Below are 20153 nucleotides of genomic sequence, written 5' to 3'. Positions count from 1 at the left end.
CTGAAAAATCGATTAGGCTTAATTATAAAATTAAGCTAACTTAAACAGTAAACTGTTGGGTGCTCGAATGTTCTCGCCGATAATGGAACATTTTGATTGTTATGTAGAGTAAAACACAGTCCAAATTACATCAACATTTTTTTTTAGCATGAAATGTCTCTCAAATTTGGACTTGGTTTTCAAGATAAATCCCAGCTAGATTGGATTGGATTGATTTGTTGTTTTAAGTCCACTTTATGCACAGTAAGGCTAATCGGGACTGGACCTACAGTTTAAAGTGGGATCAGAACCACTATGTGCCTCCACTGGGAATCGAACCCGGGACCCCTTGATTACAAGGCAACGACGCTACCACTGTGCCATCAAGGAGGCCAAATCCTAGCTAGACTTTTATAAAATGGGACAAATAGTGAGTTTTTAATAATATCGACGGGATGACCGGTACATGCCTCTGAAACGGGACTGTCCCAGTCAAACAGGATGTATGGTCACCCTACTTAGGGTTGCTATGGTGACATAAAGATAATTATATTAAATTAATCATCATAAAATTCTCTTATGATCATGCATTCTTGTATATGTATTTGTTTTTCTCATCTATAGAAAAAAATTTCCAGTATGGCATACCATTGTGTACTGCCAGAAAAAAAGCACTTGCTATAATCAAGAACTTATTGCTACAAGAAAAATAGAAGAAAGTCAATCTGATGCAGCATACTCGCGTGCTTTTGATATAACCTTTTGCCACGTCTTGTGTGCTCACTCAATGCTCCTAATGTCTTTCAAAATATTAGCATTTATTGTTGGAGGAAGGGGAACGAATAAGTAGGTTCACTTAAATTTGAAAAGTTTAGAATGTAACATTGTGTGTGTAGACTCAAATATTGAAAATGTTAGTTTATTTTCTTAATAATAAACTGGGCAAATAGTTAGATGTTTTATATTAACTACTTCAATAGGGACACCAAATTGGAAAAGCAACATTCACTTCTTTTGTATTTTTTACATTTTTAAACATAATTTAAAAATAATTGTTTTCCTTCATTTCTTGCAAATTCCTACCTTGCCTCTGTAACAAATTATGATGTGCATATTTGGAAATATATGAATATTCAAGTATAACTCACTGTAGTTTTTGGGGTGATAGTCAATGAGCATGTTACAGAAAATGTTATCACTTATTGAATTTTTTTATTATTGTCTTTGAGGTAGAAATGTTACTAAGGACACTTTACAGTAAATCTTAGATATATTACACTGCTACACATCAAAAAAGTTCATACAAAAGTAGAACTACTTCCATAAAATATAACTACCACATACATAATATGTATAAAATTAAAAAAATATCTAAAGATTATTACACAAGATTTTCAAATAACAATGACATGAGTTCATGTAACTTTTGGTACTGTACTAACTTAAATTAAGAATTTATTATTAGTATATCAAGCCAATTTCATTTTGATGATGGGATTCTTTTAAGCATTTAACTAGAATCCAAGTATTTTTTTTTTCTGGGATGTCCAGTAGTTGAGATATTAATACAGTAACACATGGATAAGGGGAGAAATCAGAATCAATCATGTTGGTAGTCACAAAAATCTGACTTACCTGTAAAGTTAAGGTCATTATGGTAGCATGATCCTACTTTCCTTTAGTATTTTAACATTCTAAATTCATGGAAGGCTGAACCAAAAAATATTCCAACATGTTGGAAGATCTGGAATTCAACCACTTCTAAGTACATTTTTTTTTTCTTGGACATGTTTTATTTTGTTTGCATATCTTTACACACAGTTCTGAAAATGCTAGTCCTTACAATATATCAACTGGCCCCACCATAATTGCACACTGCATTCTTAATATGGACAGAGACGGAATATTTGTCACGAAAATACTTGCCACACATTCCACACTTAAAAGAACGTATCTTTTCATGTCTTCTAATATGCTTGGTAAGTTCTTGCTTCCTGAAGAACAATCTTCCACAAATATCGCACTTGAATTGACGTCCTGACACATGTGAATTCAAATGTTTCTGAAGGTCATATTTTTCACTGTAAGATCTTTCACAAAATTCACAATAGAAGCGTTCTCCAGTATGTGTCTTGATATGGTCCCTCAATCTCTTTGCTCCATTAAAAGGCTCTCCACAATATTCGCAAATATGTTTTTGAGTTACAAGGCCTGGAACTGCTTCACAATAATTTTCCTTGTGAACTCTCATGTGGCTGGTAAGGCCACTTCTCGAGGTGAACGAACTAATGCAAATACTGCAAGTGAATTGTCTGTCATTAGTGTGTAGCCTCATGTGTGCAATGAGTGACCCCTTGCGAGGAAATAATTTCCCACAGATGTCGCACGGTCTGTGCCGTTCTCTGGTGTGTAAAGCCAGATGTCTTTTCAGATTGCCTTGCATTGTGAAGAATTTTCCACAATGTTCGCAACTGAATGGGTATCCACTTTTGAGAATGCCACTATCCTTAGCTGGAATTCGAGACGATGACTTCTGGTTGGTTCTCTCATGTTGACGGCATGTTTTAATGTGTGTTGATAGGGTATTTTTTCTAAAGTATATTTTCCCACAAAATGTGCAAGAACCTTGGAACTTAGTGTTGTGTGTTCTCAAGTGTCTACCTAGATCGGATTTTCTGAGGAAGGACTGTCCACAATAATCACAACAAAATTCACTCTTTGTAATGATTTTTCTTCCACATAGTGATGCATTATCTGTTTGGAGTCTTGAAAGTTCATGGTGTTGGAGAGAGTCTCTATCAGGAATTACATTGTTTACTCTGCAAGGAAAGAAATTTGAATTATATATATTAAAAAAAAAGTATTATTGATTACAACATAAATTCAATCAGTCCGAAATTTTTGTATTTTTCCAGTTACATGGATTGGATATCTCAAAATACAGTGTAGTGAAAACTGCAGTAACAAGTGCAATTCAAAGAAAAAAGCAAAGTACGCATTATCTACTTAGTTACTGGCAAAAATAACCAAACTCTGGATACACCCTTGCATAATGATATAACTAATAATGAAACACAACTGCAAAAAAAAATATCAACACTATGTTACGAAGTTTGAATGCAACAATAGCACCAACTAATTTGCTGCACTTTTTGACTCTCTCTGCCCTCGCGTGTCTAGTTGGTTGCATAGTGCAAACAGGCCCGTAACCAGGAATTCTTTGTAGGGGGGCGAAGTCAATCCTAGAGGTGGCAAATTTTTAATATATTGTGTCGCATTGACAGAGATAGCAGGGTACACAGAGGCACTTTTTGCTCTTCCCAAAAAGATATAAGTGTCAGAAAAGGGACGATATCTTGAAACTGCAACGAACAAAAAAAACCTTCCAGCAACATCAAATAGCAATAATTCGATGATGACCTTTCCAGATTGCTAAACAATATAGAGTTTAACATAAATAGGCTAATAGGGACTGTATCTACTTGATATTTACAGGTCGATAATGTTAATAGGCGAATTAATATGTACTACCAACAGCTTTGGGCCTCTCTGCAACTGATTAAGGGAGCCCTTTATAAATCGTGCTTCATAATGTTTCCCTCTAGTTTCCAGTATGCAAGATTTTTATGCACAAAGGAATCGAACGAGAATCCAACAACACCATTGTGTTGTGTTACGTAACAAAAATCAAATTAATTAAATAATAATGGGTACATATTATCTACACTTTCATGAATTGTGTAAAAATTTGTAGTACTTTTTTTGTACTTGCTAAAACATTAAAACATGGGTCCTTAGTCCACCACGGACTCCATTTCCTTCAAAGGAGAGACTCTTGCATCACTACAGACAATGTTTGCCTACTGGTTATGTTAACCATTTTGCAAAATAGTGTGTAAATTGTATTATACTATAGTTGAAATACATGTTTTGACACCTGACAAACAAATAGGAATCCTTTGATTGATCAATGACTTCTTGGATTACAGTGTCATCATTAATATTTCATATTAAGTTTCATAGAAATAAATTGTTTTAATAGGGCACAATAATTTACGGAGCACCGTGGTATTCTGTTTAACATTTTTTTTCATATAGATCGTTTGGCTCCCAGGGCCGACTCCTGCCGCCCCATATCTTTGGCTCTGAACTTGGACTATAAGAATAGCAGACATTGCGAGCGAAACGAGGAAGAAAATTTTACGAAATGTATTTTTATTTGTATAAATTTTGAAATCGATAGGGGGCAATTGACCCTCTGTGCCCCTTGCAAGTGCCCTTGACCATCTGGAAGAAAAATGCAAGGAACACGTAAAAACTAATTCCATCATGGATATCCAGTTGTCCTGCTATTCTTAGATTCTCCTAGTCTTGTTTTTTTTTTTACTTCAATGTTTGCTTCCCCTAGAATGAACTTCCGTCCAAGGTCGCAAGGGGGGGGGGGGACAATGCCATCTGCACACCTGTGGTTGCGGCACTGTTTATGAATGTTTCTTTATCAATTTCACGTCATTACTCATTGTTGCAATTAGCTAGAAGTGGCAGAAAAGCAACGCTAAGTAACAGAAATCAAATATCCACTCCCTCTCTCTCTACCACATGAATCACCAAAAGATAGACTTGGGAAACAAAACTTTAAGCAGTTCCAAGTTCATAGCAACACATCGAAGAAAAACATCCGAACACATTAGGCACCTTTAATACAAAAATACTCAAAATGCCACAACTGTTCTAGATACTGAAAATTGCAAAATCATTTACCGAAGTCTGATTCTGGAAGGGAATCCCCCCCCAGATAAGACATTATACGAAATCCCATACACCCTAATAAATCCCAAAATCTTTGTTATGTTGCTAGAGTAACACATAATATAATTGTAAAGATTAGTGAGAATTCCAGGTAGGAATGTGTTCTGTATTTTTCACAGGGGGGACAGTTGCCCCCCCCCCCCTCTAGCTACGGGCCAGGGTTCAACACAGATTCGTCTACTTCGTTGATTTGGTGTCTGCACTACATTCTGGAGCAGTGTAGTATGTGGTGTATGGTCATATGGTGAGTGCTAACGAAGCAGCAGACAAGCATTTGATGAATCTTCTGAATTTGAACACTGCTATGCTATCCATCTACTTGGTTGAATTTCATTTCCTTGCATCAGCCTGACACCAGGATACACCTTTACTACGTCTAGTGCCAAAAAGTGCAGCAAACTATACTGATCGCAGACTCAACTGGCAGCTGACCTACTTTTTGCCTCGATGAGTGTCAACAAACTCATTTGCAAAGTAAAAGCTGTTGGGGCAACATCGCTCTCCCATTACACTGTTGCCAAGTGTATGTCTGTTTTTGTCAGTTGTTTTTATTGGTTTATTGTACAGTGTTTTGTGTACTAATTTGCCATGCTCTATGCACTATTGTACAACATTCATCCAGGAACGGGGCTGAGCAAAACAAACAAACAAACAAAGAAACACACACCGACACACACTCACTCACTCACTCACTCTCACTCTCACTCTCTCTCTGATATATATATGTATATGTTTTACAGTACATTTGGCAACTTCTGTGTCCCGCTAGCAGCATTTGGTACATTGTGACACAAAAATGCCCGATGTCAGTAGAACAGAATTCAACTGATCGCTGATTCGTTGTTTCCCAGCCAGAATTGCGAGCGGTATAGATTGGGCTAATACTACAACTACATACTTGAAAATATAATTTACACTGAAATGACTGCAGACTTAAATAAGAGTTAAATTCATGTAAGCTATTATAAGATTAAATCTGTGTTCAAGATGTATAATGACCGGAGAGACAATATGAAATATGACAATTAATAAAAATGGATGGACTCTGGAGAACTGAGTGTTTAGAAAGGTCTCTATTTGAGCAATCATCATCATAACAAAAACTAAAAGGGAAATAATCATAATAGTACATATAAACTTTGTTTAATAATCTTCACTGCTTAACCAGGTGCAATGGAAAAATAACCTCTTAAATATTAATATTATCTGAAAATAAAATCCTTCCCATGGTATAGTTGTAATGTCACCTTGTAATCAAGGGGTCGGGTTCATTACCCAGTGGTTTAGATCCTACCTTAAATTGTAGGTCCAATTCTGATCAAGACAAAATTCTACATACACTTATCTTTCATTTTATGTTAAGTATTATTCTGGCATACAAGATTAAAAACTTCTTGCAATGAACATACCTTTCACTTGATGCATCCAGTTCATCTACATCATATTTCATTTGTGTGTGGGCACATTCCTCAATTACAAAGTCATTTAAAATAGTGTTGTACAACTGAACATTAGCCTCCTCAGAGCTGGACAATTCATTTAACCCTAATTTTATTTCACTCACAATATTGCAGTGAGATTTATCTTCAAATTTTTCATCACTTGATTTCTCAACAAGTGGTTCTACAGAATCTACATCCTTTAACATTCCTGTATTCTCTGCATCCCATCTCAAATTTTTAAAGTTTTCATGATAATTCATATTTTTGAAAGCATCCTCATCCATTTTAGAAACTACATCTTTGATAATGTTATAATTCTCTGATTTACACATAGGATTTATAGTTGGTAAATTATCATGGTTGACTATTCTAATATTCTCTTCTTTCTTAATTGGAATTTCATCATGCTCTTCCTCAGTTAAATTGAGTATCGGGTGAAATTCTTGCTTCACATCCATTTTTTTAAAATTTCAGAAAATACTCTTGCCTATCTGATCCTCATTATGAATAATTTATATTAGTAAATTATGAATAGAGCTTTATTTTCAAACACTTTATTTTTGTTATTCAATGTTTATAATGTTCTCTTAGCAAACCATGTTGATATGTATATTGGTGAATGTCTGAAATAAATGTTAAAAACTCAATGAGATATTTCATGCAAAATGATAGCAAGCAATTTCAAAACAGAAAAAATAAAAATGTATAATTTACTGATACAAGAAAATAACTAATTAGAACACTTAATTTTTGCTGTTAAAAAAAGTTTTAATTATAATAACAATAAGTCACTCCTTCAAATAACAAAACAAAAAATAATACTTAATTTGTTAAAAAAATAATAGAACTAAATAATAACTAACCTACACGTGGTATAGTGTCAAACTATTAACAGCCATTTCTATAGTCATATTCCAACATTCGAACAAATACTGTAGTAAACTCTGTCTTTATATTGCTTAATGACTATCTTCATATTAAAATGAGAATTAATTCAAATAGGTCAACAGACTGTACCAAGATGTTTATGTGCACTGATTAATATGACACTATTTATTATTCACTAATAAATGTGTACATCCAGTACTCGAAAAATTTTCTTCAAAGCTAGGCGCCAGCTCTGAAAATCAGGCGCCAGGAAACTACCTACTAGCAATTGTGCATACTACAGTGTGTTTAAAAAGTTGCACAATCCAAACTTTGAAAATGTATATCATGAAAATCGTAAGACGTATTTACACCAGGTTTTCTGCACTAAACTAATCATGTAGGCTATCACTGAGTAAATAAATTTATGTTAGCATGTATCCAAATAAAAACAATTACATAATTTTAAAAAATATTGTTAATTTGCTGAACACATCTGGGAATTGATTTTCAACAATATATACCAACGCAGAAATTTTCAATGAAATATTCAGGCTCGACCAGGACTACAACACAGGTCTGTGATATACCGTGCCATTGCTCTAACCACTGAGCTACTGAGCCGGCCTAGCCTCGCCTGTTCATTATTGAAGATTAGGCACACACAGGAAATGTAGCTACTACGTAGAAATTTTCACCAAAAAATGCATTAACATCTCTACGCTGGAAGGAACCAGGCAATGTCAAAGTCTACTGTGTTTCAAAGTCAAGAGATCCCGTTGAGGTAGCACTGGCAGAGACGATTCCACACAGGTAAAACAGCGACAGCGAGAAATCAGGTGAGGCCAGGTTGGCTCAGTAGCTGAGTGGTTAGAGAAATCGCATGGTATGCCAGAGACCCAGGTTCGAGTCCTACATAGTACATCTCCTGTGTGCGCCTAATCTTCAATAATAATACCAACTTAACAATTTGTGAGATAATTTGTTGGTGTTTGACTAGTTGTAAAACAGTTGCTTTGTGAGGTACAGCAGCAGCAGGGGATTTTCTTGGAAAACCTCTTGCACATGAGAGTAAGAATGAGTAGTAAAATACTCTTCAGCAATGCACATGTACTGCTCCAAAGAATATGTCATGCTGAATCAATTAAAAGAACAGGCATAGTAGCGTTGAAAGTGAGCAAAGAGAATTCAGTGTAACCAGGGGCAGACTAGGATTCTCTCAAGAGTCCAATTTCGGCACAAAATCTTGGTTCATGATTTTTCACGTAAATGTATAGCCAATACTTAGGCACATGTGTCGTGCGTCTGTTGACTATATTTCGACCTGCTAGCATTGCCACATATGTCCCAAAAATGGCCCTTCACTCAACCCATAAAATCGCCAATAATAAATTCATCAAATGTTGCACATGACCAATATTGGTCGTAAATGACAGATTCCCGACATGACCCATATTGGTAGCAAATGGCAGATTGACGACATGACCAATATTGGTCGCAAATGACAGATTGACGTGACATCAGACATCTAATTATGACCCTTCAATAATTTCTTACATATTTTTCTCATTCAAAAGTGCATTTCTGGAAAAAAATTTATGCTGCCTTCCGCCAGTTATTAATCTATCTAAATTTTCTGTATGGAGAAAACTGATAATTTTAAGCATTGAAAAATATCTCAATTGATGAGGCTTTATAATGCAGAAAACCCGGTGTAAATATCTCTTACGGTTTTCATGATATACATTTTCAAAGTTTGGGTTGTGCAACTTTTGAAACACACTGTATGAGAAGCTGAGCATCACAATATTCAAAACATCGCTAAATCATTCTAGAAAACAGGAAATGGGGTGTTGGGGGGACAAAGAGTAAGACATTATTACTGACTCTCTGGAATGTTCACACAACGTTGAAAAAAAAATCATTTGCTAACTTACGCTGTACTGCAATTTGAACTTAGAATCATCAAAATTTCGTACATATTACAGCATAAGATCACAGTCGCCAGGCTGAAATTTTTATTTGCCATGGCGACCTGGCGACCGGGATTTTTCGAGCCCTGTGTACATCAGAGACCTTCCTAAATAAAATCCACAAACTAAAACATTAACCCATATAGAAGAAATATCCCAGGAATATCCACAATGTCCAGATCAGATCCATGGATATCCCATCCTGAATATGCAGAGGATATCCAATTCTGTATATTCATGGGATGTACGGTATTGTGTCCACGTGTTATTTAAAAATTGACATACGAGTAAGTGTTCTATTTTCTGTGAAAAGATTCATTGATAGTGTGTAGTCTAAAGTTAGTTATGTTAGGACCCAAACTCTGTGATCCAGTATTAATTCATAACTCACAAACACCACACGAAGTTGTCTCCCTCACCAGCAAGGTAGTATTGAGGAGGTACCAGGTAACCAAGAAAGTTCATGCGGTTTTAGTGCAAAGAGGAAAAGGTCCAAAACAAATGTGTTTACCTTATATTTATTCTTCAAAATATCCACCATCCGCTTCTACAACCTTCTCCCATCTTTGTACAAGCCTGTAGATGCCATGATTGAAAAAGTATTTGTGTAAGGCCGCAAAAAACTGCACCACCGCGTTTTCAACCTCCTCGCGAGTTTGGAAATGTCGATTGCGCATATGGTTGTCCATAGACAAAAAAAGATGGTAGTCTGATGGAGCGATGTCGGGTGAATACGCTGGATGTGGCAGAAGTTCCCAGCCGAGAGAAGAAATCACCTCCAGGGTCATCTTTGCTGTATGCGGTTTAGCGTTGTCTTGGTGGAAAAGAACACGCTTCCTATTCACTAATGCAGGTTGTTTTTTTGCAAGCTGTTCGGCCAATCTTTGCAATTGCGCGGAGTACACCTCTTTGTTGATGGTTTTACCACTTTCCAAGAACTCATAATGCACAATCCCAGTCGTAGTCCACCAGACACACAGCAGCACCTTCCGCTGATGAAGAGCAGGTTTTGCAGTTAAAGGTGTGGTGTCATTTGACGATAGCCAATGGTATGAGCGTTTCTTGTTATCGTACATTACCCACTTTTCATCACACTTCAAAATGCGGTCCAAAATTGGACAGTTGTTGTTCCTAGTGAGCAAGGATGCGCAAATGTTCAGTCGTTGGAGACGGTTCGCAGCAGTCAGCTCGTGCGGGACCCACTCACTCAGTTTCCATGATTTGCCAAGCTCATGCAAGTGCACACGAATTGTTTCAGCACTTACCGCAAATCGTTGAGCGAGTTCCTGACACGTTTGACTTGAATCCTCTTCAATTGCTGCCTTCAGTTGGTCCACATCGAGAGATTTCGGTCTGCCCGATCGAGGTTTGTCTGCCAGTGTCTCATCGCCACTCGAGAAGGTCTGAAACCACTTTTGCGCTGTCCGTTCACTAATTGTACCTTCTCCAAACGCTGCACATATTTTTCTTGCTGCTTCCGCTCCTTTTATGCCCAACTTGTACTCATACAGTAAACACGCCCTGATCACTGCATTCGACACAGACATGGTTCACTGCGAATACTTGCTCCCGAACTATCGACTGCGACCTGTTATCTACGTTAGCCGACGTGCCAAGGAATGAGCTTTCCGCCAATCACACATACATGTACCCCTGGCGGCTGAACTGCGTACTACCCCACGAAAACTACGGGCAGTTGTAAAAACTGCATGAACTTTCTTGGTTACCTGGTAGTTACAGTGTGCGTGCCTGTGATAGTGAATAATAAGCTCAAATTCTGTGCATACTCTGCTTATCATGGATACACATGTGAATACAAAGCATTTTTTGAATGTGTAGATGTATAACGTCCTGATCACATGGATCAAGTCATACTGACATCTGAAGCATGTCCAAAAGTCATCTATAGAATGTCCAAAACACGTCCAAAAGTCATCCATAGAATGTCCAAAATATGCTTAAAAATGATCCACAGAATCCCTGGATATCCAGAATTTTGAAAAATATCCAGAAGATATCCATTAGATTAGATATTACCTGGATATGTGTGTGCTGTATGGGAAGCATGAAAAAGGATTAGGAATTGTTAAAAGTAGAAATACGTAAGTTTGCATAAATTATGCCATCTGCTTTCTCTGCAGATCGTGCAGCAAAAACAGTAGACTATATCTGGTTTCAGTGTACCTTCCGTACTTTATTTCTTCTATCCTCCCATTTAAATCTTCCAGTAAATAAATATCACTCTACTATTTTTAGGTATTGGGAAGTGGCAGAATTTTTCACTGGAGGTGGGGAGAGTATTTGCACATGTTTTCAATAAATTCCACCTATTTTTGTCTTTCTTTAACATGTTCTGTACAGAATGTGAAATACTAAAAAAGATCAATGAAAATTAAGCATGTTTCAACCATTGGAAGCAAAGGAGCACATCCAGTGATGAAATATTTTGCTGCAGTACTTTTAACACCAATCCAACAACAGAGGATTTTATTTTTTCACGTTAGAAAATATATGGACATACACACACACATAAATTAGAAGGAAAAGCACAAATATTAACACAAACTGGATAAAGAAAAAATCATTCAACAACAATGACATAGTAAGTAATCACGTGCATATACAAATGTTGTTCAGAAAGTAATGCCCCTCTTATTTCTCTCACTCCCTAGAAGTAAGATATAAATGGAGGAATTTGTATCCAGCAGGTTAGACAACTTGCATATACTTGTGTGTAATTTATGACTGTCTTGACAGATCAGATCAGTCAATGAAAATGGCAAAAGTGAGAGATACCAGTTAAAAACGGGGAGCATTGCATTTTTAGTGAAGGAAAGCAAAAGTGTACGAAACATTCTCAACATTGAGTTCTGTCTACGGAAGTGCTCCACTTGATAGGAGTACAGTAGGATGCTGGGCCAAGCAAATCAAAATGGGAAGAGGCGGTGCTGGATGATTTGCCATAATCGGCATCCACCCACAACTACTAACCAAGACATTATATCCTTGTGGATGTGCTGCCACAAGGTGCAACAGTTTACTTTGACGCTTACATCAGCACCCTCCATAAACTCCAGAAGCAACTCCGGCGAGTGCAGACTAACAGGTATCCCAGAGAGATGTTGCTCATACATCTCAATGCCCACCTGTACGCAAGCCTGAGGCAATCCCGTACATCCCTGATATTGCTCCATCAGATTTTTGTGTGTTTGGCCCAATGAAGGACACAATGATTGGATTGGATTGATTTGGTGTTTTAAGTCCACTTTATGCACAGTAAGGCTAATTGGGACTGGACCTACAGCTTCAAGTGGGATCCGAACCACTATGTGCCTCCACCGGGTATCAAACCTGGGACCCCTTGATTACAAGGCGAGGACGCTACCACTGCGCCATCGGGGAGGCCTGAAGGACACAATGAGTGGAACAAGGTTTTGAAGACAAAAGTGTTATTGGGCCTGTCAAGAGATTGCTACAGAAATGAGATATGACCTGTTACATGGATGACATTTGAGCCTGTCAAGAGATTGCTACGGGAACGATATATGATCTGTTACAGGGATGGCATACATGCCCTCCTTCCATTATGGTGCAAAGCCATCCCACTTTAAACTGTAGGTCCGGTCGCGATTAGTCTATTTGTCCATAAAGTTGACGCATAGAACCAAACAGGGACTTGCATTATTGTTGAATGATCAGTTCTCAAGAAAAAAAAAAATGTGTGGGGCATTTTGTGTAAAGCATTCAAATTATGTAAAGTAGGCACATTCATAATAATGACATAGCACTCAGCAACTAGAAGTAAAACTGAATAATTCTGCTTTATTTGGAATAACTCTGTATGTGCATGCATGCATGCCCAAGGTGTTTATAGTCAGTGGTGTTCATTCTTCGGTAACTTGCTTATATCTACTATAAAAACATGTTAGTGTGCATCATGGAAAAGGAAAAGTTACAGACATATATATCTACAATATGGTGGTGGGGGTTCAGATGGAGGGGAGGGTCAAACTGGTCTGTTGACCGACCACCACTCTAGAAATTTCCATCCTTCAAAAAAAAAAAAAAAAAAATAGTATTCAAACAGAATAATGAAGCAAAAATCAATTGAATGAAAAATTTTAGCGTCAAATACATATAATGTTTCATCATTTAAACCAAAGAATAAACGGTTAACCCTCCATTGGTATACGTGTACCAGAGTAACGCAGTTGATATATGGTGAGCGTGGTTTCATTGTTTGTCATTTTTTCTAATATTTTTTTATATTCCATCATTTCAATCATATTAAGATAATTTATAAATACTTATGTGAAATATGTATCACTTTTTGGAACTGAAAATTATTTTTTTAATTATGTAACAAATACTTTCTTGTATTGTGATATTACTCATTACATATTATGAGATACAAGCCATACTTGGATCTGTTTTTCATTCTTGCCAAATATCTCATTTCAAAGTTTATTTAGAGGGAAATATTAGCAGTAAAAAGTAAATGGAGACAAACAACAATATAATTACCAATGAATATCAACAGAAAACAGTGAAAAACACAAATTTGATGGCAAAAGTGATTGAAAAAATTGGCTACACGGTCGGTATACGTGTTAGCATGGCATTCACAAAACAGGGACTCAAAATGGCATGTCTACTCAGAATGAGAGCAGTGCTTTGGCCTACAGCTGATATTGTCTGGCCAAAGACATTACAAAAGACAGCTACACAAGACCACAGAGTAATACCATGATCTCCGCCTGAAAAACTTACGATTGTATCCTAGGGTGAGGATCACACTTAGTTCCCTTAGCATTTTAATAATAACCCTAAATGCTTTCACTGTTAGCTTAGGCAGGCGAGGTTTAGTTTGCTTAGCATTTTAATAATAATCCTAGTCATTTTTTGGTTAGGTTAGGTGGGTCAGGTTTAGTTCTCTTAGCATTAAAATAAGATCCCTAAATGCGTTTCTACTATTGATCACAGCCAAAATGTTTGAAGATTGAACACTACATCCTTTCGTTGCTAAGTTAGGTGGGTTTGGTTTAGTTCTCCTAGTATTTTAATAACAACCCTAAATGATTTCGTTGTTAGGTTAGGTGCAGTGGCGACTCGTGGAATTTTTGGGGTGTAGGAAGTTATGGTAACCAGACTGAGGGAAGTTTCGAAAATTCGTTCAATTACACAGTGACATGTATCGCCTGTACCTTGGATTAGCCATTGGATTTGTAATGTTAGCTGCAGGCCCTCCCTGCCTGTCATTTATGGATTAAGAACAGCTTTGCCAATACCAAACTCCTGATAAGAAAAGGTGTGGTAACAATTCCGTATATCGGAAACACATTTCTTCATTTTTACAGAAGAAACTACTTACGGAAATGAGTAAGGTTTCAAACGTTTGTGGAGGTATTTTCTTTCATCATGGAATCTATTTGACCGGGATATCATGTATTTTTCAAGAGAAATATCTCACCGACGCACAAGTGCTATTGCTTTCGCTAGGTGAACCAGATGCTACATACGTTTGATGATGCAATGCCCTGTCAGTGTTTCCAACCCCTTTTTTCTTAAACTAAACTTGCCCAACCTTATCGGAAATGGTCAGCTACCCATGCATAATGTACAATTTGCACACGTGACAAACACAATAGTAGGTATTTTTTGGTGAAGAAGGTTGGAAACACTGCATACCCACTACAGTAGTCAAGATGTTTGTCATATTGTGTGTTAAGGAAGCGAAAGAAGGAATAAGAAAAATTACTCTCTATGTGAAATATTGTGTTTGTTTTTATGTAAAAAGCATAATGGCACCTTGAACTATGTTCCGCAATACACAATTGGTAAGTACGAACCATGCAAAACACAAAATATCTGATTTTAATGTGTTTCCGATATACGGAACTGGTACCAAAGATGCTGTTTCAACTCATAAATTATGCTAAATGTGATAAAATTATGCTAGGGTTTTTTATTACTATTATTATTATACAATTATTGTTAATTTATTATCATTTTCTGATGACTGTAGTAGTTTTAAGTTCAATTTTATTTTGCTATTTTGGAGTTGTGAACTGCGTTATTGATTATTTATTGTAGTTAAGCAACATTAGGAATTTCGACCATTCAATAAAATGGGTTTAGCATAGTGCTTGGAAAAAGTTGAAGAAAATTCCATGACTGGTAATGGCGTTCGTTTGTTTTATTTGTGACCTCCAACTCTTTCTACCGATTTCCTTTTATGAAATGTTCCTCCCTTGTTAAATTGGGGAGGATAGAGTAAAGATGAAAACAAGAGGATGGATCTGAGCCTGTAAAAGCTTGTCCCTTGGTCGGCATACTTCCTTTTGTTCTCACGGGACCTTCCTCGCGGACAGTATACTGGGCAACCCCCCACCCTCCCTAGCACTGCCCCCCACCCATCTGAGGTAACAGTTTGATATAGGGAAAACGCATTTCTTCAATTTTACGGGAGAAACTACATACGGAAATGAATTACTGTGGCATTTTCAAAGTTCGTGGAGGAATTTTCTTTCATCGTTGAATCTATTGGACCAGGAATTCATGTATTTTCGAAGAGAAATATATCTCCGACGCACAATTGCCATTCTTCCTCTACATGGACCGGATGTTCCATATGTTTGATGACGTAACCCCCTGTCAGTGTTTCCAACCATGCCGTTGTTTTGCAAAAAGGTGATTTTTTTTTAAAGTTGTATCGCACTGTTTTATGAACAAAATTTTAACTATGCTTGCCTAACCTTGCCGGAAATGGATCGTGAGGCTCTCCGTAAATGGTTTTTGGGGCTATGCGTGAATGGTTTGGTTTTTCATTTTGGTATATTTGCCTAACCTAACTGAACCTAACCTAACCTTCCGTGAATGGTTTGTGGGGCATTTTTTGGTTAAGAAGGTTGGAAACACTGCATACCCACTGATGATCCACGACGCGCCAAGCTGTGCCCGCCATATTGTGCCTTAAAAAAGCGAAAAAAGGAAGAACACTAAATACTCGTAATGTGAAAAATTGAAATTATTTTTGTGAGAAAAGCAAAATCCCACCTTAAAGAATGGTTAGCAATAGCCAATAGGTAAGTACAAATGTCAAACAAGACGAAATGACCGAGTGAAAGGTGTTTTCCGCATACCAAAATGGTGCAATGAAACTGAAACTGCGATGAAATAGTAAGTGTTGTTTTCCATCACCATTTTCATTGTCTGTCTTCCACTATGTGATCGTCATGAATTGAAATAAAAACGCCAATAAGTAGAGCCTCCTTGTTAGTCTGTGGTAGACGATAACATGTACTAAACATCAACAGAATGCCATTCCTTAACACAAAGCATCATGTGCAATAAAAAAAAATGAAAAGACCGATCTAGAATTTGCCTATTACCTTTGCGCGCTCGATGTACGAAAAAAAAGAAAAATACAATTGGTTGTTTGGATCTTACAATTCGTCCCACGTCGCACAATAAACAACAGATATGCTTACAATGCAAGTTTGGTTTCTCGTTATACTTAAGTACATGTTATGTTATGTGCGATGTCACAAAGTAAATGTTTATCTTCTCCAACAAGAAATGTTATATTTTTCTATCTTTTGCGCACAGCATGGGATAATTGGGACGATGGGTTTTTAGCCTAGGTTCTGTGGCCTGGTTGCCATAACAACGTAGATGCTTCTGTGCGAAAATAGTGCAATCGTTTTAAAACTGTACTTAAAATACAATTTTTAGCTGAATGTGGTATGTAACACTTAACTATCTTTGTTGTTGTTGTTCGATATGTTAAAACAATATGGTTAGATGAATCTAAAAGCAGAAAATACTTTCCCGTAATCCCAGTCAACATTCACTCGTATATTTTTATTTAAAAAAATTAAATCAACTAATTTATTCAGATGCAAAGTGTATTTCCTCTATCGGTAAGACTCTAGTTTACGTCCTTTTCCTAAGGAATACGTGTCATATATCGTTGGAAAGCTTATTTTATAAGGAATTGAACAACGTAAATCCCAAAGCGAGGAAAAATTTCCTGGCGGAGTAAATCGAGAAAAACCGATGTTGTCCGGATATGCGTAATTGAACGTACTGAGGAATTTTTTCGATGATGAAGCACATATTTAGGGGTGAAATGAGTGCTAATGGAACCTAACCTAACCTCGTAGGCATACCTCGTCCCCGTGAATGGTTAGTGGGGCTATCATGAACAGAAAGTGTAAAAAGAAAAAGGTACTTACCCAAAGAGATGCCGGCTGCCGCACCATGAACGTGCACCGCGAACGCAAAGAAGCAATCACCATGCAGATAAGGACGTAAAGTAGAGTCTAGCCCTTATTTATGTAATTTGCCTATTACTCCAGAAATTATGTGAAGATATGATTGCAAGATAAGCTTCAGAAATATGTTAAGATAAGGCTGCAAATGACACTAATTCAAAAGTGTTCTTAGCACAACTTTCTATGACAACAGGGGCCCCGGGTTTGAATCCCAGCCTGGGCATGGGTGTTCATTGTGATTGTCCCTTCATCAATTTCAAGGTACTACTTTACTATACCAGAGACACCTATCAATTATTTATTTCGCAATTTTTTACATTGCTAACGTACTATTCTGCATTGCGGAACATTTCTTTAGGTGAAATAATGAATTTCTAACGAAAATAATGAATTTCTAACGAAAATAATGTCTATTTCTTACATAAACGAGTACTTACTGTTGTTCCTTATTTCCCACATAGCGTTGTTGATGTTCGGGAATGTAATTTTGATTCATTTTAATGCGAATGCATGTGGTTTTGTACGAAAATCTATTTCTGACGCGCTATTGCTGCTGCCGCCATTTGCTTCCTGCATGAGAGCACACAATACGCTCTCGTATTGTCCGTATATGCTAAATTGAACGAAAGGAGTGCTAATGGAACCAAACCTAACAGGCCTAACCTAACATAGTAGGCATACCTCGTCCCCGTGATGTTTTGTGGGGCTATCGTGAATTTTTGGGCTAACGTCAATGGTTTTTCTGGCTCAAGGAACGATCAACGGTAAGCTATCGCCATGTTGTGTGTGGAAATAAACAAGAACAGTAAGTACTCGGAAATGTAAGAAATATACATTACTTTCCTAACAAATTCAATTATTTTACCTAAATAAGTGTTCCGGAATGCAGAATAGTACGTTAGCAATGTAAAAAAGTGATTCCCAGGTGTCTCAGGTATAGTAAAGTAGTACCTTTTTTTCGAAACCAATTTTTAACTATTGTGACCCTACCTAACCCAACCTTACCGGAAATGGTTCGTGGGGCTATGTATGAATGGTTCGTGGGCCTATGCGTCAATGGTTGAATTTCCGCTATGAAACATTCCCACATCACACAAAACACCTTCCAGATGTTAGACAATACTACAGGAACTTATTACGGTAAGTAGTTTCTTCTGTAGAAATGAAGAAATTTGTCCGAAGGATAGTAAACTATACCGCGTTTGTTACAACCTGTCCCCTTTCCCGCGCTAGGAAGCGCTCGACAGTTTCGGTGCCAATTAGAAACGAGGAAAAAATCGTCTGCTGGGCAGCGAGGAGCGAATGGAAGCCAGAAGAGAGGCGCTTACGTAGATGCTGTTGCGACGTTGCGTATTTTAATTGGCTGCCTGGCTTTGACTTTCCCCAGCACCGAGAAAAGCCAGGGAGCAACTAGCGCGGGAACCGGGACAGGTTGTAACAAACGCGGTATAGTACCGGTATGCCTACTAGGTTAGGTTAGGCCTGTTAGGTTAGGTTCCATTAGCACTCCTTTCGTTCAATTTAGCATATACGGACAACATCGGCTTGTAGCAGCAGCAATAGCGCGTATTGTGCTCTCGTGCGAAAAGCAAATGGCGGCAGCAGCAATAGCATGTCGGAAATAGATTTTCGTAGAAAACCACATGCATTCGCATTAAAATGGATCAAAACTACATTCCCGAACATCATCAATGCTACAGAAAATGATTTGCGTAAGTACTTTCTCCTGTAAATTTGAAGAAATCCGTCTCCGGTATAGTAAAGTGTTACCATGATTGCAAGATAAGCTTCAGAAATATGTGAAGATAAGGCTGCAAATTACACTAATTCAAGAGTTTTTTTAGCACAACTTTCTATGACAACAGGGGCCCCGGGTTTGAATCCCAGCCTGGGCATGGGTGTTCATTGCGATTGTCCCTTCATCAATTTCAACATATATCCTCATCTTCATGATTAGCCAAAAGTAGCAGAACAGTAAAGTAAAATAAATCAAATCAATCAAACAATAAATTCAAGAGTTTGTACAAAATGTTCTAGTCGCAAGTGTGGTGACGTATCAATGAGGTACTTTATATTGATTTTGGATAATAGACAAATGTCTCCCGAAGAAGACTTTATTGCTCAATGTTCATAGTGCTGTCTTCAAAATATTTTCCATAAGTTTTTCATTTTTAGTATTATTAGCAGTATATTAAAGTTATTAAGAGTATACAAACTGACAATTAACAAATCAGTATCCAAAAGATAATAAAATACAATAATGTGCTGTATTCTAGCCTTTATGTTTAAATGCAATCATTAAACTATGAGTTTCATGTTTTTTATTTAAAAAATAGTCCAATATGTATGTTGTAATATTCCTTTTATGCCAACTATATCTTCAGTATTCTACCATCAATGGCAATTTTTGTAGAAGTAAATGATTTCATCCATATATTTAATGGAAACATGGTCTCCATTCAGCATTTCAAGAAACAGAACGACTTAAGATGACCGGATCCCTCTCCGATTTTCTTCATATTTGGCATACTCACTAATTGAGGCCTACTAATCACGAATCTGAAGTTAAAAGTTGTCGGAAACGTTTAGAAATTGCAAAATAAGCTCAAATAAGGCGTTAGTTTTCGGAATGGAAACCGTCGATTTTCGTGAAATTTTTTGTTTCACACGGAAATATATATATTCCTGATACTACCATGACACCAAATTTTAATTATGTTTGCCTAACCTAACTGAAACTAACCTAACCAGACATCAATGGTTTGTGCGGTAGCGCCAATGGTTCGTGGGTCTAGCATCAATGGTTC

General features: G+C 37.1%; 2 protein-coding genes and 1 pseudogene across 2 annotated transcripts in view; 1 reads left to right on the top strand and 2 right to left on the bottom strand.

Annotated features, from left to right (window-relative positions):
• Positions 1–1749: 1749 nt before the first annotated feature.
• On the bottom strand, positions 1750–6856 carry LOC145977810 (uncharacterized). Its single transcript, XM_083110119.1, has 2 exons — positions 6198–6856; positions 1750–2798 (listed from the first exon to the last, which is right to left on the bottom strand). The coding sequence occupies exons 1-2, from the start codon at positions 6686–6688 to the stop codon at positions 1829–1831; spliced, it is 1461 nt and encodes a 486-aa protein (XP_082966245.1). The 5' UTR covers positions 6689–6856; the 3' UTR covers positions 1750–1828.
• A 2732-nt stretch (positions 6857–9588) lies between these two features.
• On the bottom strand, positions 9589–10617 carry LOC145987734 (histone-lysine N-methyltransferase SETMAR pseudogene; annotated as a pseudogene).
• A 6116-nt stretch (positions 10618–16733) lies between these two features.
• The window catches only part of LOC145977804 (BBSome complex member BBS7-like), a 62264-nt gene continuing 58844 nt past the window's right edge, over positions 16734–20153 (top strand). The window contains exon 1 of the mRNA XM_083110105.1: positions 16734–16813. The gene's annotated coding sequence lies outside the window, so the exon portion shown is untranslated. The remainder of the gene's footprint in view (positions 16814–20153) is intronic.

The sequence above is a fragment of the Lepisma saccharinum genome, chromosome 1 (assembly GCF_977018435.1).
Source record: "Lepisma saccharinum chromosome 1, izLepSacc3.1, whole genome shotgun sequence".
In the NCBI taxonomy this organism is placed as follows: Eukaryota; Metazoa; Arthropoda; class Insecta; order Zygentoma; family Lepismatidae; genus Lepisma; species Lepisma saccharinum.
Note: the sequence above shows the minus strand (reverse complement) of the source record. Positions and strands in the feature narration are given on the sequence as shown.